At 37.6% G+C, this 24,202-nt stretch overlaps 1 protein-coding gene across 1 annotated transcript in view; it reads right to left on the bottom strand.

Annotated features, from left to right (window-relative positions):
- The window catches only part of LOC145664416 (uncharacterized), an 88,184-nt gene that overhangs the window by 5,679 nt on the left and 58,303 nt on the right, over positions 1 to 24,202 (bottom strand). The window contains exons 8-10 of the mRNA XM_081731099.1: positions 22,704 to 22,915; positions 18,785 to 18,851; positions 16,142 to 16,274 (exon numbers count right to left, since the gene is read on the bottom strand). Of these exons, the coding sequence (XP_081587225.1) occupies positions 16,142 to 16,274; positions 18,785 to 18,851; positions 22,704 to 22,915 (412 nt within the window). The remainder of the gene's footprint in view (positions 1 to 16,141; positions 16,275 to 18,784; positions 18,852 to 22,703; positions 22,916 to 24,202) is intronic.

The raw sequence follows: 24,202 nt of genomic DNA, 5'->3' as shown, positions 1-24,202 counted from the left end.
ATCATCAATAACCCTTTGACGAAGATTATCCAAAGTGGTTGGCATTGTTTGATATACTCGGATTTTTAGATAAAGAAAAAATAGTCTAGTGGCGATAAATCAGGGGAACAGAGAGTTGTTGATTTTAGTTTAGCGTCCCTTTCAGCAGCGAGGCTATATAAGACGTGGACCTACTGATTAACGTGGAATCCGAACCACATGAGCTCCTGCCGGGAATCGAACCCGGGTCTCCCACGCCAAAGGCGCGTACGCTAACCGCTTAGCCATGAGGGAACTCCAGGGGAACAGAATCAGCGGGCTACCCAATATCACCTCTTCTACAAATCCGTTATTTAGGAAATTCCGTGTTAAATTGCCGCATATTTACATGATTGTGCGGTCCTGCACATCTTGCTGAAACCATCTGTGGGCAAAATTGTCTTCTGTATTGTCTCTTATTGCTGGAACTACTTGATTTCGAAGCATCTCCTCAAACAGTTCAGAAGTCAAATTGTTGTTAATAAAAAAGGGATCAATTATTGTATATTTAGCACTACCGGTCAGATATTCAACTTTCCAGTATGTAGAACGTGTTTGAAAGGACCAATGAAATTGCTGTCAAATCAAAACCTGCAATGACTTGTTAACCCATTAGTGCATATGATCCGAAAAATCGGATGTTGTGTTAATTACGTTTTAATTCATTATAACCTCACATCCAGAACTGTTGTCCTTTAACAGTCGTGAGAGTGCTATTGTTCTCGAAAAACTTGCACTTGGTTTTACAGGGCAAATCCTTCAGCAGCCATTGTTATTGAAATATCAATAATGTTTCAAGTACATGACTGCTAAAGAAATATGAATTTGTTGCCAATAAAACCATTAACCGAAGTAACCAAGTGTTAACGTTGTGTGAAGAATAATATATTATTTTGTTATTTAAAAAAAAAAAAAAATCCATTGGTGAAATATAGGCCTATTAGTCAAGTATTTCCCGTGTATGTGATTTTTTATGGCGCTTTCCGCTCATTACAATCGAAAATTTCAGGTAGAATACGTTAAAGCTCTGAACATACCCCAAAATAATAAATTGTACGCAAATATTACCCCTAGGAAACTTCATGCACTAATGGGTTAATGTAACCGGTTAATTGGAACGTGACTTCAGAGAACACATTGCTGGTAAGAAAAGTAGGATCAGCATTGATTTATTTCATTATATCTTAACAAAATTTTACGGCGATCAAAGACATCTTCATTCAGCTGATGCATCAGATAAACTTTGTATGGGTGGAACTTCATTTTCTTCATTCTTCTCGCAGATATGTGACTAATGTCATGTTGTTCAGCAGCTTTATGAATGCTAAGTTGAGTATTTTCAACAAATGACTGCAGCATCAAGCTGTTTGTCGCCGATTTCGGTCGATCTGGAATGTTACAATCCTTTATAGTTACAGTTTCCTCGACGCGTCTTACGATGCACTTGACAGATCTTGAAATGGGATTGTGTGGAACGCGATTTTTTCTTTAATATTACCCTTACCTCAGCACATGACCTTTGGTGATTGCCCCATTCTCGTATCATTGAGAGCATTAGAACTTTACTTTGAGAGCTCTAATATAAACTAGTTGAAATACAGTTGAAATACAGCTTGAGTATTCAGAGGTTCTCTGTAATAATGCTTACTGCCACAAATATCTAATGACTTTTACGTTGCTGAAAAGTAATTTACAATCAACCATAAGTATCAACAGAACATGACATATGGGTGACACACATGTGTCTTCTGGTCAAATGTTATTTGTTACACTAAGTTTATAAGAGCACATTTGCTCTCTTAGATCTACGGATCAACTTTACATGTTCATATTTACTTTCACTTCTCAGATGGAATTACATGCAGCTTCAAATCAAATCATAATTATACACATCTACATAACCATAACAACAAATTGATGATGTCCTTTTAAACTTCAATAGATGCAGCTATCAACCTTACGTGTTCACTTTTAATTTTACCTCTCAGGTTTATACATATCTACATAAACATGAGAAAAAATTAATAACTTAATTCTCTTTTGACACTATGTCCGATTATCAATTGAAACTTCATGTCCCAACAAGAGCTAATCAACTTTCATTGTGTCCACAACCTCAAAGAAAAATCTCAGTTCTTGAAGAATATTATTACCAACATGTTCATAACTATTTGTTTGCAAGTCTTAGCAACAAAATCACACAGCATGTCCAGTTCTTGGACCGGATTTTCATTTATTAACCTCAGGTGACATGCAATATAATTTTTGCGATTTATGTTTTATCTAGAAGGGCAACGAAAATATACATAAACTAAATGTAGCGTATTTTCGGTTGCAGTATCCGAGCCTGTATTAATGTACAGGGTCTCTATTTGGAATTTTGGGAAGATGAAGGCAACTTTTTTTTATGTTAGATAAATAGATGTTTTAAAATGATTGGACACGTACTTAAATTGCAAGTGTATTTCTGGAAATATTTTGTTTATCGTCAGCCTTAGGTGGGTGACGTGATATCCATTCTTTTATTACAGCACAATCTATTAGAATAACGAAAAAGTACTTCAAGTAAAAGTTGCTTAGTTTTGATCGCAGAATCAGAATTTGCAATAAAAAAGGATGTTTCCATTTAAAACCTTCAAGTTTTCTCCCGGTCCCCTATGATATGACCCCTGGGGGCACTTGTAGTTTACAGAATTTTATAGGCTCCTGGCATGGGTACATTCTTACGTAACTAGATTTGTCACATTTTTTGTCATTTCGGAAATATTTGAGGTCGCAAAGTTAGGAACGTACGTACGATGATTTTTATTTTTTTGCGATTACAGCGCCATCTATTAGAATAACGAAAAATTGCTTTTGATGTCAGAATCAGAACCTGCATTAAAAATAGGGGGTTTCCATTTGAAATTTTGAAGTTGGCCCCTAGGGCCCTATGATGGGACCCCTGGGGACACTTGTTGTTTACAGAATTTTATAGGCTCCTAACTTGGGTACATTCTTACGTAACTAGATTTATCACATTTTTTTGTCATTTCGGAAATATTTCAGGTCGCAAAGTTAGGTGTGAGACCCTGTGAATATATATACAGAGAAAGAAAGAAAGAGAGAGAGAGAGAGAGAGAGAGAGAGAGAGAGAGAGAGAGAGAGAGAGAGAGAGGCATATTTTCTGTTGTATTCGTTGTCAAGTTTGATACATACAGAATTTCATGGATCCCATTTACTTTTAATGATAATATAGCCTTTAGTTCTGCGTCCCGTCTTGTTTTTTTGTGACTGTTTGGGCTTTAATTTTTACAAGTGGAATAAACTTTATCAGCCCAATTGTAGGAAGCCCAGTTCTCAGTGGGAGAGCGTCGAAGGCACTACACTGCTTCAGATCCCTCAAACTGTAGGTTTCATTCTATATGGTATTTCTGCTCACTGCTAGATTTAAATACAAATCAATCAATCAATCAACAAATTGAAGGAGGAATAAGGGCGAACAATATCCACTCACATTATATACTTCTTGTGAGCTCTTTCGTGGCTATATGGTTAACGTATGGTGCGGGAGGCCAGAGTTCGATTCCCAGTGGGAGCGTATGTGGTTCGAATCCCATGTTTGGCTGTAGAAACACGTTCCATATAGCCTCGCTCCTGCAAGAAACGAGAAATTCTCATCAGCAAACCAACCATTGTCTACTTCTAAATCGCTTAATCTAAGCATCGAAAAGTTAATTTAAACGAAACGAGTTACAGGCTTCAGAGGACGAGTACTAGCAAATTAAGACTCAAGATATCTGATATAAACGATGTCATTTTTATTATTATTTGCTTACTAATAAAATTCCAGAAAGAACTGAAAGAGGCTATTTAATGGAAACACGATCTTGGACAGGGACTTCAATAGTAATTGGTTTCACGGTAAGTTTCATCGCTTATAGCATGTAAATCATGGTTTTCAGAATGTAAGTTGTTTAAATTCTACATCAAACAGTAGGTCCATCTGAACGCCTAAACTGGTCAATGGCTAACACCCGACCATACTGTGCGTTTAAGCCCACTTTTTGATTTCTGGTAGGAATATGTTACGGATACAAACTCGGGTAGTAGATCGGGTTATGTATTAAACTATTTATTTACTATTTTATACTTTCTTTGCTTCATTTCAATATTGACTGGTATTTGCTCAGTAGGTCCCTCTTTCCCTTTCCTACAGACTTGGTGCTGAAAGGGGAAGCTGAACGCTAACCAGACAAATCAATAGGTTTACTTTTAATGCAGTTTGCAGATGATCTCTTTAAAAGTATAAACATTTAGAATCTTCAAGAGCTTGATATGCATATTTTGATAAGTCAGGTCAAGATCCAGTAGATATTATAGGTATCACATCACATTGCTAGCGTAACTGAGGCAAAGGTGAAAAAAAAATCCCCCAGAATCTCTGGCCAGGGGATTTAAGCAAAATATATCTCCTTAGTGAGGCACGGTTTAACTGTATTCTTAATTTTTTTCATGGTGCAGTTTAAAATAATGACTTGTCTACAGTTGTGACCCAATGCATGTTTTTGACTTCGCTTATTTTGGTTGATTGGTTGGAGTTCTGAGTATCTTTACAACGCTGAGGTTACATGTGACCTATACCTACAGTTTGTGAAACCCAAACCACAGAAATGCGTTAAAATTCCAAAGCTGCCTCACCAGGAATTGACCATGTGCACCAATGAGATGCGCCCAAGGCTCTAGACTAATGAGTAGGACTCGGCTAAGCTTACAGGGTTTGTCCGGGAAGTAATAGGACTGATTTTATTCCGCCATGACTGTACTTCGGAGCGTGCGTGCACCGACTGGATCCGGTAGAGGGCGTTCCTAGCTAACGAACGAGCGGCTGGTCAGTTGTCTCCGAGCACACAGAGTCAGGACAGGCTTTTTCGCGCGACGTGTTTCTGTGAGTGGTGCAAGCCGAAAATGCAGCGTTCGTTAGAGCAGAGGTACGCGATTAAATTCTGTGTTAAACTCGGTAAATCTGCGACAGAGACGTTTGATATGATCAAGCAGGCTTACCCAGATGATGCTTTAGCAAGAAGTGGTGTGTTTCGGTGGCACAAGGCCTTTTCGGAGGGCCGGGAAGAGATCGCCGATGAAGACCGTGCTGGAAGACCTTTGACTTCGACAAACACCGACAATGTGACTCGTGTGCGCGAAGTTTTGAACTCAGACCGTCGACTAAGTACTCGTTTAATTGCCCAGATGTTAAATTTACCAAAAACTGTGGTTCATGAAATTGTGACGGAGCATTTGAACATGCGCAAGGTGTGCGCGAAGATTGTCCCAAAAGTGCTCACTGACGACCAGAAATTGCGGCGAGTGGAATTGTACCAAGAAAATTTGAACATGTGTGAAAGTGACCCCCAATCACAGGTGACGAATCATGGATCTTTGAGTATGATCCCGAGACAAAGAGGCAATCTTCCGAGTGGCACACGCCGGCGTCTCCTCGCCCAAAAAAGGGAAGAATGAGCAAATCCAAAGTGAAAACGATGCTCATTGTCTTTTTTGACATCAAAGGCATCGTCCACCATGAATTTGTTCCTCCTGGACAAACCGTCAACGCCAAGTTTTACGTGGAAGTATTCAAGAGACTCAAACGAAGGGTCAATCGGGTCCGACCAGACATCGGAGCCGACTGGAAGCTGCACCACGACAACGCCCCGGCTCACACCGCCTTTCTTGTGAACAGCTACCTGACCAAGGCCGGCATCCCAATGCTTCCGCAGCCGCCCTACAGCCCAGATGTGCCCCCCCCCCCGGACTTCTTTTTGTTTCCTCGCCTGAAACGCCCGATGAAAGGCAAGCATTTTGAGACGACAGAGGGGATCCAAGCACCTTGCACCGCGGCTCTCAAGGCTATTCCGGAGAATGACTTCCGTGACGCCTTCAATGCTTGGAAATCGCGCTGGCAGCGCTGCATCGACGCAGAAGGAGCCTATTTTGAAAGTTTTTAAAGAATTGTAACGATTGGCTCAATAATTTTTTTTAAATCGACTCAGTCTTATTACTTTCCGGACAAACCCTGTATTATTTTAGCAGATCACCATCATACTCCATGATTAAGGGAGACAGATGAGAATGAACGAAACAGTGGAAAGAAAGAAATGTGGGAAAACGAGCAATCTCATAGAACCCCCCTTCTCTCTCTCTCACTCACTCACCCTATATATATTAGGGCGGAGCGAAAAATCACTTTTTTATATATCGAAGACGCAATAGTGCGGAAAAGTTGTCAATTGATGTTGATAAAATAATGTAAAAATTTCGTCGCTGAAATCAAATATCTTCCGGTGGCGAATCACCAAAAAAGATTTTGTGTCTTTATAGGGTATGCAAACCCGCCGTACACAACTTTTTTTGTGTTTCTACAAGAAATGAACACATTATTACTTATATTTCTTAACGTAAGCAGTCTATAAAATTGAAAAAATAATTTCTAGATGATTTAGGCAGATTTAGAACCATAAAATAGCCCATTTTAGCAAAAGAAAGTATTGCATACCATATACTGTACTTGTGGTTTCTTATAAGGTTCTAGCATTAAATTAATATGCCGATAAATGTGTTCATTGTTCATTATAATTTTTCCTTCAACACTCTTTTTTCTTTTAAAAATTTTCGTACTGCTTTATAGAATTTAACTTCTTCCCCTGAATATGAATTCAATTTGGACTAGTCCAATTGATAGTAGCAGTATTAAAAAGAAACAACGTTAGTATTCGATAACTTTGTTCGAGTGTGGAAGACGATCTTTTCAAGGTAATTTTACGGTGTTAACATTGCGTTTCAGTGTTTACTTCGTTGTGCGTAGTTGGTACGTGTATAAACAGTTTGTTTTTGTACTGTGAATTAAACTTTATGTAATGTGTGTGAGATCTGTATTTTATATCAATATAGAAACTCTAACCATACCGAAGATAAGAACAAGATCAAGAACGACTCACCCCGTGCTTGGACATTCAGCTGAACTTTCAGGTGTGTAGTTGCCCACAAAATTAGATGTAATGAAGCATTATTTTCAATTGGTAGAGCTGGAAAAGTGTGAGAAAGGGTATGATCGATCTGTAAAGAAGTTTGCGAGAGACGTTGCTCAATGTGTGAAATCTGTTTAGGGCAAAGCTTCCATCCCTACTTTGTCGTTAGAACGTGTAATTCAGTTTCTACTTGCTTTGCACGGAAAGTATATAAGAAGTTTGTTAAATTTGTGAAGAAAACGAAAGCTTCTGCTAGTTTCCAGAAAAATTGGGTATATTTAAACAAGATTACATGAAGTCTTTTGATATATGCTCCTGGACTTTCCATGTGCTCATGTGAATTAAGAAAGAAAATACCTAGAAAGGAGTGGACATTTCTGCAAGATCAGAGAACAACACGAGTAGCCAGAATAGAGAGAGTTGACTACGAGGAGACTTTAAAATTAATCATACTCACTAAAAGTAAATCACGAGAGACCACCTGGCAACAATCTTCTTACACATCACAAACGAGTACTTCTAATGAACTCCAGACATGACTTCTGATGGCAATGAGTCAGGTGTTGATGATTACTTTGCAAAAGAGCAGAATATTAGAGAGAAAAGAAGCAAGCAGCAACGACATGTCCTTAGAATTCTCGGTATGCTGGCTTCGAACATCTGATCGTGCAACTGCTTTGATAGCAACTGCTACATTGCAATCTTTTGGAATAATTGATCCACAAAATGCTGGCTAGATGACAGACTGCCCAAAAGTCCGGCGAGAAAGGGAAAATATAGGACAAAAGAAAGTGCTAATGGCCAAAGGAAAGGATCTTAAAGGCTTGTACTTTGATGGTCTTAAAGATCAAACTCTATGCAGGAAAGAGACTGGAGGTCGCTGATTTTCAGTGAAGAGATACGCTACTTGTAAAGATGGAGCTAAACACGTGTGGTTAATGAGAACTTCTTCAAGGTACATACCACAAAAGGAGCGGCAACTGATTCAAGAAGTGCGTAATCCAAAATAACTGCTATTTCGCACACCCGGAGAATATATTCCCTTCTATGGTTGACGATGAAAGACTTCACGTCAGAAAAAAGGCATAGAGTAAGATAGTCAACGTAATGGGAAAAGCTAGCAATGAGAAGAGTAGATATTATGACAGTAGTATCAGTAGGAAGACGAAACAAGGAAGACCAGCTAAAGAAGACAATGAGTCACATGTAAAAAATGTATGCTACCAAAGCTCAATTTGAATGCAAACGATTACACAGACCTTATTAATTAGGAATCAGTTGAAGTGAGGCATCCTCAAGCGTTGTCTTGTTTTCCAACAAAGAACTTGAAATCTACAATAATAACCGTGAACATCCAGTCATAAAAAGAGCTTTAAAATATTCCTGTCGCATTACGAGTACAGAACGCTGCGTGAAACTTGTAACAGAAGCATCTGCAGCAATTTGTGGCAGAAATGGTTTTATCAGACAAACTAAAAATATCGATTTGTAAACACAAAAGTAGAAACAAAGGCAAACTATGCTCTGCAAATAACCAAAGATCTAAATTTGAACATACGTGTATGAGTGGTAGAGTGGGCATGGGAGGGGCCTGACCGGCACCCACGTCCTCGTTGTGGGTCCTGGGTCATTTCGCTAAAATAAGCAAAGAGGTGCAGAAAAAATATGTATTTTGTATTAAGTAGATTGTTATTTTGATCAAATTGACTAGTGTGTGACCCAAAATGCGCCTAAATCATGCAGAAAATATTTCTTATGTTTTATATATTACTTAACTTAAGAAATGTAGGTTATACTTTTGTTCATTTACCGTAGAAACGCAAAAGAAATGAAATTTGAAATTTTTGAGTTTTACGTCCCACGGTTATGCCGGTTAGGCTAAAGGAGACGGTGATAATGAGTAATGAATGAAATGGTGGAATGAAGAAAGTGGGAGGAAACGGGAGAACCCCGAGAAAACCCACGCACACGGTGTTTGTCCACCACAAAGTTCACTTGGCGGGAGCAGGGTTTGAACCCGAGACCCCTAGCACCAGAGGTGAACGCTCTACCACTGAGCCACCGCGGCCCCCAGAAACGCAAAAGAGTGCTGTTTGCGGGTTTGCATACCTTATAGACACAAAATCTTTTTTGGCGATTCGCCACCCGAAGATATTCGATTTCAGCGACGAAATTTTTACATTATTTTATCAACATCAATTAACAACTTTTCCGCACTATTGCGTTTTCAATATATAAAAAAGTGATTTTTCGCTCCGCCCTAATATATATATATATATATATATATATATATATAAAATTATTATTATTATTATTATTTATATACACGAATTTGTCCAGCACAAAATATTAAGTCCGAACTGAGTAATATTCTTTTTTTTTATCAGTAGTACTATAAAAGAAGTAGGTGACGCGTCATCATCTACCAAGCCATACTACTATAGATAATAATGTGAATTTTTTAATAGAATACTCCTTTTGTCACGAAAGTACGGGATAATAAACTATTTTTGGAAATATCCATTCTAAAGGGAATAAATAGGTGCTCAAAATTTCCCTAGATTAGTGTATTTTGGCGTTAAAGATAGAACTCGGCATATCTTCATTAAAAACAAGGAAAAATGTGTTTATGTTTTCGAAAGTTCAGCTTCTAAGGGACAAATTTGAGTATTTATGTAGTACTCTATTCTATATACTCAAATTTCCCATTCTTAATTCAGGAAATGGCTAATGTGAGGATTTACTTAAGTTGAAGATGTGAAATTCGGTATGTAAGCTCGTAAGTAAAAGAGCACTTTTTTTTTCGAAAACTTCGCTTCTAAATGAGGAATGGGGGACAACTTCTTTGTTATTAAAATTTCCCTTCATTTATTCACAAGATGCTGAATGTGGAGATAAGCTTCAGATGGAGATCTGAAATTCGGTTTATAAACTTTTAAATAAGAAAAAGGAAATATGTCTGTTTTCGAAAATTCCCCTCCTAAAGGGGAAAACAGGAGTCGATTTTATAACATCCAAATTTCGCTTTCTTTATCTGCTTAAGTTGGAGATGTGAAAATCTATATATAAACTCTTAAACATAAACTAAATGCATATTTCAGCATCTGTGAAACTTCTGATTCTGAAAAAGGCACGAGGGCAATTTCTATATTAGAATTTTCCGTTATTTACTCAGAAAACGCTTAATGCAAGAATTCGGTTAAGTTGAAGATGTGGAATTCGTTACATCAACTTTTAATTAAAAATAAAGGAAACCGGTATTTCAGTTTTCGGAAATTACGCTTGTTGAATGGGAAGGGGGCCAATATGAACGATTATATGTACGAGTGTAAGCGAATTACTGAAAGTTTTGGCCATGTTAATGTATGTAGAAACGTGAGACCTAGGCACAAAAAAAAAAAAAACTTTTTTTATTATGAGAGCAATGAGTAAGAAGGGAATTTTCTGAAATATGTATGGCTAAGGGAAGTAAAGCTGATTCAAATGGTTTCCCCAGAATAGAGTACTACATAAATCACTGAAGTTAGAGAGTTGAAGCTCGGTATATGAACTCATTCAAAAATAAGCGGACAAGTGTCCCAGTGCTTTTTAAAAAAATCAGTTTTTAAGAGGAAAGAGTATCCCCCCAAGAATTGAAACGATTGTTGTCTGTTGTTTGTGATCGTATCACAGAAAAATAGCTGAAAACTTCGAAATTAATTTTATAGCATACTTAGTATTAACCTCGAAATAGATTCTAATAACTGATTTGATTGAAGATTCTATCCTAAAGGAGTATGAGGTTCAAAATTAATGCGGTACGTAGAGTATCTTATGAACCTCTCAAGTTATGAAGATCAAAATCTGTATTTAAACTCTTCATTACAAATAAGCGGACATGTGTACTAGCATTTTGCAAAATTCCAATTTTAAGGGGATGAAAGTTGCAATTTCTATATTTATTCGCCGCATTGGAATAGATTAATCCGTTGTTCGTGATCACATAATGGAAAACCGCTTACTCATTTGAAATGAACCTTGGAACATTACCTCTGCCTCAATGTTTTATCATGCCATATTAAGGGACATATCCCAATGGGGTAGGAGAGTTTAAAATGTGAAAAAATAGAGCACCTTATGGGTTATGAAATGCGGAACCTACGGGGATAGTAGTTCAAATATTATCCATAAACCAATACTCCCCGTGCAATGAACGGGCATTTCAGCTAATTTCCAATATATATATAAACAAACCTCATTAAGAAAATAAAGCCGTGAACTTTTTTCATTTTTTGTGCAGACACTGATTTAGCGTGTTTCTCATTCGCAATTAACTCAATCTACAGCATCTTACTATCGCTTCGCTCGTTACAATTTAGAGCAAAGCTAGAAAATAAAAATGAAATGAAATCTGAGTTTTACGTCCCATGATTATGCCGGTTAGGCTAAAGGAGACGGTGAGGATGAATAATGAATGAAATGGTGGAATGAAGAAAGTGGGAGGAAACCCACCCCGAGAAAACCCACGCACACGTTGTTTGTCCACCACAAAGTTCACTTGGCAGGGGCTGGGATCGAACCCGGGACCCCTAGCACCAGAGGTGAACGCTCTACCACTGAACCATCGCCCCAAGCTAGAAAGTAGTCAAGTTTGTGGATTCCTAATGTAGACGATTATAAAGCATGTATTTCTTGGCGTGCATTATGTCGTAATGACATTTTTTCTGACATACTATCAAGTTTTTAGAAAAAACTCGAGGATTCGAACCACCGATCTTGGGTTTTAACCCACTTTCGTATTTTCTATGCAGCTTACCACCCGACTATTTTATCACTGCGCGTTTCTTTCCTTGCTAGTTCAAGCAGGAAAACGGGAATGAAGTGTGCAATTCGCGTTTTCCAAAAGCTATTTTCAAAGGTTTACTCCATAAACATGCAAATATGTTCTAATATTACAATACGGCAGTTTCTTGCAAGGTAAATTCATGGCAGAAGAAAAAAAATTAAGAATTCATGAAAGAAAGTTAAAATGTCAGATTCGGATGATCTTAGGGTTGGAAATTTTATTTTGGATATATACAGGAGCATGCATTGTATTAAGTTGTGCAATATAAAGAAAATATGATACAGGTACATCAGTATGAGACAAACAAATAAAAGTAACTTAAACATGAATGCAGTTGTGGACTAGCATTGGTGTATCTCAGAAAAGTAAAGGAACGAGAAGCGAAGTGCAAAATTTCTTATTTTTATTAGCGTGTGAGATTGTTATTAAGTGCGAAATGACGTAAATTAAGTATACATAAACATGAAACTACTGAAATTCTAATAAAAAATGCTGTTACAAGAATCCGATCTGTGTTTCAGTTGTCAGATACTATTAACTTAAAATACTGAGTTATTTTAACATAATGAAACATCACATCACATTATCTACAAATTCTTGCATTTAAAATATCCATCTCTTTCTGGCATGCCATGAAATTTAGCTTAAAATAGTTTTTCTTGGGTATAATTTAAAAACACAAACTTTTTTTTTTTTTTTTTAGTTCAAGTCTCACGATTACACATCGAGGCTAAAGGAGACAGTGACAATGAAATGGATGATAATTGTAGAATGAAGAAAGTGATAGGAAACGAAAGACCTGAGAACTCAAACTCATGACATTTGTCCACCGCAAAGTCTAGGGACCCTACGCACTAGAGATGAAGTAACATTTTATTATTATTATTATTATTATTATTATTATTATTATTATTATTATTATTATTATTATTATTAAGAAAATTCATTATCTTAAAGATTCTTCTCATTGTCTGTATGTCTGAATACTATTAACGCCAAATATTATTGCTTTCAGCGTGCTAATTTCGATGCGTCTTTCATAAATTACTTCTTAGTTTTCACTTCAAGGAAGGTAACTAGACAAATGTATGTTTTGGGGACATTCGAATTGACGGTGAAACAATTAGCAAATCGCGTGAAGCGGATGGTTAAGCATTGTGGATATACACTATGTGATAAAAATTATCCGGATGAAAATGACTTACAAGTTCATGGCGCCCTCCATCGGTACTGCTGGAATTCAATATGGTGTTGGCCCACCCTTAGCCTTGATGACAGCTTCCACTCTCGCAGGCATACTTTCAATCAGGTGCTGGAAGGTTTCTTGGGGAATGGCAGCCCATTCTTCACGGAGTGCTGAACTGAGAAGAGGTATCGATGTAGATCGGGCAGGCCTGGCACGAAGCTGGCGTTCCAAAACATCCCAAAGATGTTTTATATGATTCAAGTCAGGACTCTGTGCAGGCTAGTCCATTACAGGGATGTTATGGTCGTGTAACCACTCCACCACAGGCCGTGCAGCATGAACAGATGCTTGATCGTGTTGAAAGATGCAATCGCCATCCCCGAATTGCTCTTCAACAGTGGGAAGCAAGAAGGTGCTTAAAACATCAATGGCCTACGCTGTGAGAGTGCCAGGCAAAACAACAAGAGGTGCAAGCTCCCTCCAAGAAAAACACGACCACACCATAACACCACTACCTCCGAATTTTACTGTTGGCACTTCACACGCTGACTGATGACGTTCACCGAGCACTCGCCATACCACACCCTGCCATCTGATCGCCACATTGTGTACCATGATTCGTCACTCCACACAACATTTTTCCACTGTTCAATCGTCCAATGTTTACGCTCATTACACCAAGCGAGGCGTCGTTTGGCATTTACCTGCGTGATGTGTGGCTTATGAGCAGCCGCTCGATCATGAAATCCAAGTTTTCTCATCTCACGCTTAACTGTCATAGCACTTGGAATGGATCCTGATGCAGTTTGGAATTCCTGTGTGATGGTCTGGACAGATGTCTGCCTATTACACTTTACGACTCTCTTCAACTGTTGGAGGTCTCTGTCAGTCAAAGACGAGGTCGGAATGTACGGTTTTGTGCTGTACGTGTCCCTTCATGTTTCTACTTCACTATCACATCAGAAACAGTTGACTTAGGAATGTTTAGAAGTGTGGAAATCTCACGTACAGACTTCTGACACAAGTGACACCCAATCACCTGATCACGTTCGAAGTCCGTGAGTTCCGCGGAGCGCCCCATTCTGCTTTCTCACGATGTCTAATGACTACTGAGGTCGCTGATAATTAGTACCTGGCAGTAGGTGGCAGCACAATGTACCTAATATGAAAAACATGTTTTTGGGGGTGTCCGGATACTTTTGATCATATAGTGTATTTCCCCTATTCCATCGCTTTTCAAAACGTCTAGATTAAAAGTGTACATAATTTATCACATTTGCGACTTTCTGTCTTGTAGCTATTTTATTTATTTACAACGAAATTTTAATACATACTACAATATTATGGTGCGATTTCCACCCCTGACTATTGTAAAATGTAGGAAAAATGATCCAGATCTAAAGAGAATTCGTAAGGATCCAGGGTTATCTTTTCGGATTTAGTATCTGGAAGATAGTTTAGGTTTTCGTGAACAGAAGTGTACCTATACACGTATCCCTTATCTGAAGAACAAGAGTCCAACGAAATGAGCCCGGCTATCCATTGAGTACAGATCCAATGCATACGCTGATGTGCAACTTTATCAACTATTTTAATCAACTCAAACACTTCCGAAATAAACCTCTTTGTGAATTAAAAATGCATTACAATGAAAACAGAAGATCAAATACGAGTAACGTATTCCAAAATCCTTTTACTTGTGTGATAAGAACAGCAAACTGTAAAATTGAAACTAGTAGAAATGGAAAACAAGCTGGAATTACGTCTGTGTCGAAAACAAATTTCCCATTGGATCGTTGATCCAACTGCAGTTTGTGGAAGATTCATCAATATACAGAGTTCCCACTCTTTCCCCAAAAACTTTCCAGGATATATCACCAATTTTCCAGGACTTCTATAGAGGAAAGTATAACAGAATTGCAACTGTAGGTTCCAAACTCAACAGTGAAATGAAAAGTACAGTATATTATCCAGTGAATATTAGCGTAATGTGCTTTTTTTTTTTATTTTTAGCTCCCAATTCCCCCTTATAACCACCTATCCACCCTCATCCAGCATATGTATTTTCATTCTTTCTACATGACATTTTAAGTATGCACTGAACAAATTTACAAACAACAAAAATCTATTTTTCGTACATGCCATCTTCATTGCGTATCAGTGTGACAGCTATAATTAGGGGGAAAAAGAATTATATTACAAGTTTTTCAACTGAGTATGAGTTGTGTGATTTCCTCATCTACCTATGTACAGACATAATCCCTTTCTTTAGCGAAGTTGCTCTACGAATAGAATTTGACCTTGTCAAAATAAAGCAAGACTTGTTCTGCTTCACATGCAAGTTTCTTTGGTATAGCAAGGAACTGGAGTTTTACCTAGATACCACCTTATCACAAATAGCATTGATATTAAATTTTACTGAAAAGGAAGTACTGTTGCGAAAATAGACTGATTAAGGAGGATTGATACTGGTACAAAGCACAGTTTCTGGAGCATAATGCTAGTGAAGACAGCATTCAATAATGGATTGACAAAAGATGGATAGACATGGATGAAAGAAGAGAAGTTCTCTCAGCCAACCACTCTGTTGGGAGAAAGTCCACCAACCACCCGCATATACAGGATCATGACAATTATTCAAAATAGCAATCAATTAAAAACAAAAATGCAATCAATTAAAATCTTCATTATACATGTAATTATGAAAAATCTGACATTCAGTATTTCTGTAAATTTCAAGGACAGAAATGCATTTTGAAGGGCATTTCCAAAATGTTTCCAGGACAAAATAAATTCAAGGACATTTCCAGGATTTCCAGGAGTGGGAACCCTGATATAACATTCCACTACACAAGCGAAACAGAAGATATAATGCGCACAACTACAGAACATAAGTTTGTTACGTATCGTTAGAGCAAAGCACACATAAGATTCTAAGTTTGAAGTTGCCAATTACAAGCAAGCACTCAATCACATCTGAAATAATCTTAAATTTTTTATATTTTATATATATCTGAAATCTGCAAAGGTGATGTGACCCAAGTAAACTTTTTACATACGATAATTTGAAACATTTTCTCTCACGGAGTTATTCGTACATATACAAACCTGGTAGATTTAAGGGGTTCTTTTTGGACAGCTGCTTTCGCATAAGCCTGAGTATTATTCTTCTTTATAGGTGTTTCTGCTTTACGGGCAGCAGGCGCATTGAAGTGGAACTTTGATGGTACATTCTTGTTACCTGAAAGATAAGAAAATCAATATTTAAAATTGATGGGAAACTAGAAGGAAAATTTCGTGAGAAACTACAACTTTTTAAACAAGCAGCAGTGTCACGTGTATACCACGTGAAGGAGTTTGGTTTGTATGGCGGTATATTTTCTGAATATTGAAACCGGAAGTTATAATAGATTTCTACCACTTCCAGTTTTGGTAATGATTCGAGTAGATATTGATTGTATTCTTGGGACATTTAGAGTTTGATTCTCGCTATCTATTACCATGTTTGCTATATAGTAATGAATGTTAAAATCGGAAATAGTTATTTCTACCATTTTCGGTTTGAATATTATCTCCTTGAACAAATTATTCCTAATTTTTTACCCTCTACATCCTTCCCAAAACTTTGATGGCGATACGTCAAGTAGATCTTGAGATTTCTTGTTTCCTGAACGAACTGACACATGGATAGAGTAAATATATAAAGGAAATTTGGTAAACTAAACTTCTTAAAAATTATGATGAATATAGTACATGCATTATGTACTGACCAACCATGAATTATGACCAAATAATCTAATAATGTGCAGATTCTCCTTTTGACTTCCGTAAGATGGCGATTTGTCGTGCCAGGAGTATCAGTCAGTAGTTGCCTACCCGTACGGCTAATCAAGCCGCGTATAATCCAACGATCAATGCCAAGATGAAGGGTGTCTTGACGGACTGGATGGATGTTCCATGGCGTGCTAATGAGGCTAAGATTCGGAGAATGTGGGGGCCATTGAAGACGCTGGACGTTTGCACTGTATTTTTCGATTCATTCCTACACAGAACAAGCGCAATGGCTAGTAGGTTACCGCCTTTGAAGATTCCATCGCCATGGAAGAAAAAGTGCAACATGGTAGGGTGTACAGCCTTCCAGAAATCGCGAAACTTTACACTATTCATGCGTTTATCTATAATCACAAGGGGATTTAATTCTAGCCATGTTTATATCCCCAAACAACACCCTCGTTGTCACCGACCTATACTGTTGCCATGCACGAGGACTTCATTGCTTCATTGGGTTTCCACCAAACACTCACGCCCATGCACGCGGTGCGGTAAGAATAGTGACACATCAGAGCAAGACATATTTCTATAGTCAAATTCGCACTCAGACGAGTCGCTAAATGAATAGGTTTTCGAGTTGAATAGTTTTATTGGGTAGTTAGCAGACCAATCGTACTGAGTCTGTGAGCACATACCAGTCGCTAAATGCAAAACGCACCCTCAACCAGCCCTGCGTCATTCTCTGCAGTTTTGCCGATGTATCACTTGTCCCTGTTGACACCATAGTTGATGCTTATATATATATATATATATATATATATATATATATATATATATATATATATATATATATATATATATATATATATATATACACCAGTAACGTTGACACTGTTTATGTGACTAAGACACTTGTCAAACTGATAAATCTTGGCATTTATCCATTACGCGAGAACGTACATGTAATCGGTAGTTACATACACCCGTAATGTGCACTCCATTATCATGAAACTCATGTGTCACGGAAGTTATTTTCATTCCCGTTCAAAGGTAGAAAACAGGTTCTGCTGAAAAATTGGTTTTGAGACCATGATTTCCTATATGGCTAAAAGTTGAAAACTTATGGATATAGTAAAATGTTGCCCATATTATAGGGACATTGTCACTTAATGCTTTTACTTCTGTCAGTTAATAACTCATTGTCATATGATTTGCCTACTGTTAACTAGATTTCGCCCAAATCTGGAGATACCATCTTTTACTTCTGGATACCAGTTCATTATTCGGAAAAAGAACAGTTATAAAAATTCTATCATATATAGTATAAACTCATGTCTAGAAGCTAAGGAATGTCATACAAAGAAACCATATGAAGATGGGACCGATCCCAATCTGCAGAATCGTATGTGTGGGAAATACCCAAGGACCACATTAAAGATAAAATGACAAATACAGCAAACTGCGACTTTAAGGCATCTACGTCGTGAGAGTTCAATCCTGTCAATTGCACAACGGTCTCGTTTGACATCGCCAGAAGCGTTCGGTGTTGGATGTGATCAGCCCGAACAGCTATATATGGAACATATAGCGTATTCCTATCCTGTTATAATGTATCCCAGCTATTTCGAGTCCAGGGTGGTGGATTTCAGGTAGCAATCCAACGTCCAAAGGCTCCCAGACAGGCTGAATCGAATGAGGCTGAAATTAACATAGCATTTTCCAGTTTAAATCTAATTCGATCCCTTCCCGCGAGCACAATCCTGAATATGAAATTTCTCATTAAGAGACCGGGTTGTCAAATGGATACCTTCAATTTCTTTGCCTGGCCACCATCTAGCAGATTCTGAACAAATCTGCTGTCATCCTTCCATTTCTATAGCTCTTACGGACAATACCTTGAATAAAAATAAGTTATGAAAAGTTATTATTAATACAAGATTATTTATTAGAAAAATGAAAAATAACGTTTTCAAAACTTACCGAAGTCGAAGTTCAATTTCGTTGCAACTGGCATCATATTAGCAGTGAAAACTTTCGATGGTTGCTTCTGTAAGAAGAAATTAACATTTCAAATTTAGTGATCTTTTTGTATACAATATTTGGTTCTAAAATACGTAAAGAAAAACTTGAAAGGTAACTATACAAAATAAAAGAATGTCTAATAATAATACACAGGGCGATTCAAAGAAACGAAATTTTGAAGTTGTGTTGGCAACAGTGGCGTTTGGTAACAATGAATAACGTACGCCACCCTGCCCTTTAGTTCATGAATGCTTGGAGTGGTGCGCAATATGCTTTCGCGATCAAAGCGTTTTACAACAATGACTGTGGAGGGAGAAGGGGCACGTAGAGAATTCCGCCGTCATTTTAATTTAGGAGATCGTGTTCCATCAGCACATGTAATTAAAACATGTAATTTCGAGCAAACTGGTTCGGCAATGAAAAAGAAACCTCCAGACCGTGTATGAACCGTTCTGTTCCAAGCTGTTCAAGATGCTGTCACAAGAAGTCCACGTCAGTTAATCCGTAGTCACTCAGCATCTTTACAGTTGCATAGTTAAATGTTCAGGACTTGCAATGCCATCCATACAAGTTGCAGATCGTTCAGGAACTAAAACCCAATTATGTTATGCGACGACAATTTTATGAATTAATGCCGCAAAGGATAAAGGAACTCATTTGCAAGAGGTCAACTTAAAAAATAAATTGTACTGTATTCTAAAATGGCATTATTCTTACTATTAAATGAGAGAAATATTTTTAAAAAATTGTTTTCATGAAATTATTTAATTTTCAAAATTTCCCATTTCTTTGTATCACCTTGTACCAACCTCTTTATAGTCCATTGAAGAGCCGTCCGAGGTTTTTTTTTTTTAACCTTCTTTTTACCAACTTAAATGTTTCACGTTATTTACCGAGCGGGGTGCAAATGCACCCCACACATTGTGGTTTTTAATAAAAATATTTAATTATAATTCATAAATGTTGAAATGGGATCTTTATTGCGTAATTAATACTTCAATATATAAAATAATGTCATATATTTGTATATTTACTCAAAAACAGTATAGTTTGAGTTTTGTATAAAATACAATTTGTTAATATTTCTCTCTACACAAACAAGATTCCATTGGATTAATTAAGATATGCTTAAGTGAATCCCAAAGTAAAGTCCGGGTAGGAAAATTTTTGTCCACGAGCTTTCACGTCCAAAATGGCCTGAAACAAGGAGATGCATTGTCGCCATTATTATTTAACTTTGTGCTGGAATACGCTATAAGGAAAATCAAAGATAGCAACCAGGGCCTAGAGTTGAACGGTATTCACCAGGTGATGGCATATGCTGATGATGTAAATTTAATAGGGGATGATAGGAGAACAGTAGAAATAAATGCAGAGATCTTATTAAACGCTTGCAGGGACATGGGTTTAGAAGTAAATGCAGAGAAAACTAAATACATGGAAGTGCGTCGGGACCGTAATACGACAAATTGTGGGGGCGTTAAAATATTAAATAATACTTTTGATAAAGTGGATACTTTCAAATATTTAGGATCAATATTAACAGAGGAAAATCATATTCACGAAGAAATTAAATGTCGACTAAAAGCAGGGAATTCGTGTTACTATTCGGTTCAAAATCTCTTGTCGTCGCGAATTCTGTCGAAAAATTTGAAGCTTAAAATATATAAAACGATAATCATGCCTGTTGTTCTGTATGGTTGCGAAACATGGTCACTTACTCAGAGGGAAGAACATAGACTGAAAGTATTTGAGAACAGGATCCTGAGAAGAATATTCGGACCCAAGAGGAACGAGAATGGGGAATGGCGGAAACTTCATAACGAAGAACTACATAGTTTATACGGTTTACCCAACATTGTTAGGGTCGTCAAGTCTAGGAGGCTTAGGTGGGCAGGTCATGTAGCTAGAATGGAAGAAAGTAGAAATGCTTTCAAAGCCTTGACTGGAAGACCCATAGGAAAACGACCATTAGGAAGACCTAGGCGCAGATGGGAGGATAATATTAAGATGGATCTCGCAGAGATAGGAATACAAAGTAGAAACTGGATGCAATTAGCTAAGGATAGAAGTCAGTGGAGAGCTTTTGTGAACGCGGCACTGAACCTGCGGGTTCCATAGGCCATAGAGTTAGTTAGTTAGTTAGTTATTACTTGCCTATTATATATTCAAATACAGAAACATGTAAGAATATTCCTATCATTAAAACACTAAGAGCCTTCGTTGGGTGATGTTTACAATGAAACTGCCACAAACGTCACATCTTGTTCGAACCTTTCTATCTCTGGCGCGAGGACACTTTACACATGTTCCTACTATGCCTTAGCCAAACAAGAACTATCACAAAATATTACCTTACATATCTTTAGACTAATACGAACCATCGCTATGCACCCGAAAATACTAAAAAAAGTCATTATCGATAACATTTGAGAGAAATGAAATGAAATCTGTAAGTTTTACGTCCCACGGTTATGCCGGTTAGGCTAAAGGAGACGGTGATAATGAGAGATGAGTGAAATGGTGGAATGAAGAAAGTGGGAGGAAACGGGAGTACCCCGAGAAAACCCACGAGCACGGTGTTTGTCCACCACAAAGTTCACTTGGCGGGGGCTGGGATCGAACCCGGGACCCCAAGCACCAGAGGTGAACGCTCTACCACTGAGCCACCGTGCCCCCCAACATTTGAGAGAAGCAACATTCGTGTAATACCGAAGACTCATTTATCTTCTAAATAGAGAACAAGACAGAAGAAAGGTACAAGCGTTATACCATCACTTATCACTACACTTCCATATTTATGCATGATAATTGTACGATAGGAACAATTAACTATGAAAAGCAAGCTAAAATGAGCAATCACCTAGTGGTCGCTGAGGAAACCATGCATATTTAAAATGTAACATGATTTACCAGGTGGTGTGTACTTGCACTCCACTTTAATAATTTGTAAATATTAAGAAGACAATTAATTCAATACAATTGCCTTCCATGTAAAAACAATTCATACAAAAAAAATATTTAAAGTCGTTGAATCTCATCCTTGAAGTATTTTTACAACAATACCAACAAAATAATTAGCACTGGGGTATGTTTGCAGCCCACTTGGTAAAAAGAAGGTTAATGAAGTCTATATAAAGAGTGTGCCCAACCGTTTGGTGTTGGCAAATTGTATTAACATTTGTAGAGTTTGGTGGGCCACAGCTCTACATTTGATCTATGTTTGAAGACATAACATTTACAAATTCTATACACACTCATGCTACAAGCTATCATACTGCTGAAGCAAATAACTTGATTTGTTCGTCATGGATCTTTGCTATTTATCTGTTATCTGAAGGCGAACGTCCTTTTCCACAGTACCTGAAATGCTAAATTTCAGAGCCCTACGAGTCAACGAAGGTAGCTGCGTGTTGCACAGACCTGAACTAGAGTGTTCAACGCATTAATATTCTTAATGGCTAAGATACATTTTATTCTGTTTTGTACATAATACAGAACGATGAAGTTATACAAGCGAAATCTTAACACGTAAAAATGATATATACAGCATGTGAAGAATCTTTAATTGGGTACTTTTTTCCTTCCATTAACACTTTGCAAGTGTTAAACTACGCCATCGATCAGCAATTGGTGGAAGTGTGTCACTATTTTGTTTGAACAGCAATAGGTTTCACTCAAAAATAGCGTTTATCTTGTTGAAACAAATCGAAATTATACACAGTGACGCAAAGAGTTTCAAGTTTACGAAACACACGCTTACAGCATGAACACTACTTACCACAAAGTAAAACCAGGATGACTCGCATGCACTACATATTATAGCTTATAAAGAAAACAAATATAAAGAAAAAAATATAAAAATGTATCAACTTACCGCACTTTTTTGAGCTGAATTCAAACCAGAAAAGGTAATGTTTTCTTTAGCAGCTTTAATTTCTTCCATGCGGTCATTTTTTTTCTTGATATAATCTGTGACAGATTCCATTCTATCAAATTCTTTTTTATGTAGTTCAGTGAAGTTCGGTGCTTGTCTTCTAAATATGGGCACAGGAATTCTTCCTTTAGATTGTTTCTTCGGGTCTTCAGCTTAAATAATATATATAATCTCAGGGTATTCATAACGTTCAACTATACAGGGAAGGTAATGCGAATACTGCAGTAGGTGATTGTACGTGACTAGGACATACCACTGGACATTCGCCAAAACACGTACTTTCATTAAAGGTACTACTAGTAATAAATCGGTGAATACGTAGTGGTGTTTTTCGTTGTTACTCCTTTTCCCCAATTTACTCGAAAATTAGGCGTTTCGCGATATATAGTCATATGAACTTTTTTCATGTACTAGTCACGTACAATCACCTACTGCAATATTTGCATTACCTCCCGTTACACCCTGCATACAGGGTGTAAATTAATGTAACAAATGTCGGGAGGTGGTTCCTAACAAAGATAAACATAAAAAAATCTTATGAACGTATAATAAGCATATTGGGTCTGTTGGCAGAGTTAACGAGGGGCTGAAAGCGTGGGAACAGTAAATTCAAAGCAATAGATATCGAAAACCAATAACCTTAGAGATGGCGGTCTAGGAAGTCTAGAGGTGGCATTGTTTAATACGTAGTTGCTCGGTTCACACACATACAGGTGGTGCTTGTGTTCAAGACTTTAGAATACATGAGTACGGTTACTATGTTGCGAGTGTTAAATAGAAAAAACGGTAATGCTCGACAAGAACATGGTGCATTATTCAAACCGCTAACAGACCGACATGCTTTTCGTGTACGATCGTGCAGATGGCAATGGTCGGAAACAGCACGACTCTCACAAGCTTTTTCCTAAAAGACACCAACCATTATACAGGATATTCGCAGCAATTTATCGGCGCATGTGTAAAACAGGGAATGCACTACCTTCCCATGTGAATCTGGTAGACTCCGTCATGTACAAACACGGACGAACGTGTTAGAAGCTGTGGATAAGCCACGTACGAGAATTTAACCTTGAAATACATGTTAGTTAAATGACTGTGGCGTGCCTTACACATACCACCTTCAAAGGGTACAAGAACTGACAGAAGCGGATTTCCAACCACGTGAAACATTTTGCCAGTGGTTCATTCAAGAGACCACTACCCCCATGCAATTTCACGCATAAGTAGTGTTCATTGATAAGGCCACATTTGGAAGAGATGATATCGTAAACATGCATAACACACGCACGTTGACAGATAAACATCTCGATGGTACGGTTGTCACTCATCAACATCAACTTGAACTCAATGAATGTGTGGTATGGTATTGTCCATGCTCGACTGACAGGCCCATTCATGCTATCCCGAAGACTGAATGGGAGAACATTATGTGACCTTCC

This window comes from Thermobia domestica, chromosome 11 (genome assembly GCF_964235325.1).
Source record: "Thermobia domestica chromosome 11, izTheDome1.hap1.1, whole genome shotgun sequence".
Taxonomy (NCBI): Eukaryota; Metazoa; Arthropoda; class Insecta; order Zygentoma; family Lepismatidae; genus Thermobia; species Thermobia domestica.
Note: the sequence above shows the minus strand (reverse complement) of the source record. Positions and strands in the feature narration are given on the sequence as shown.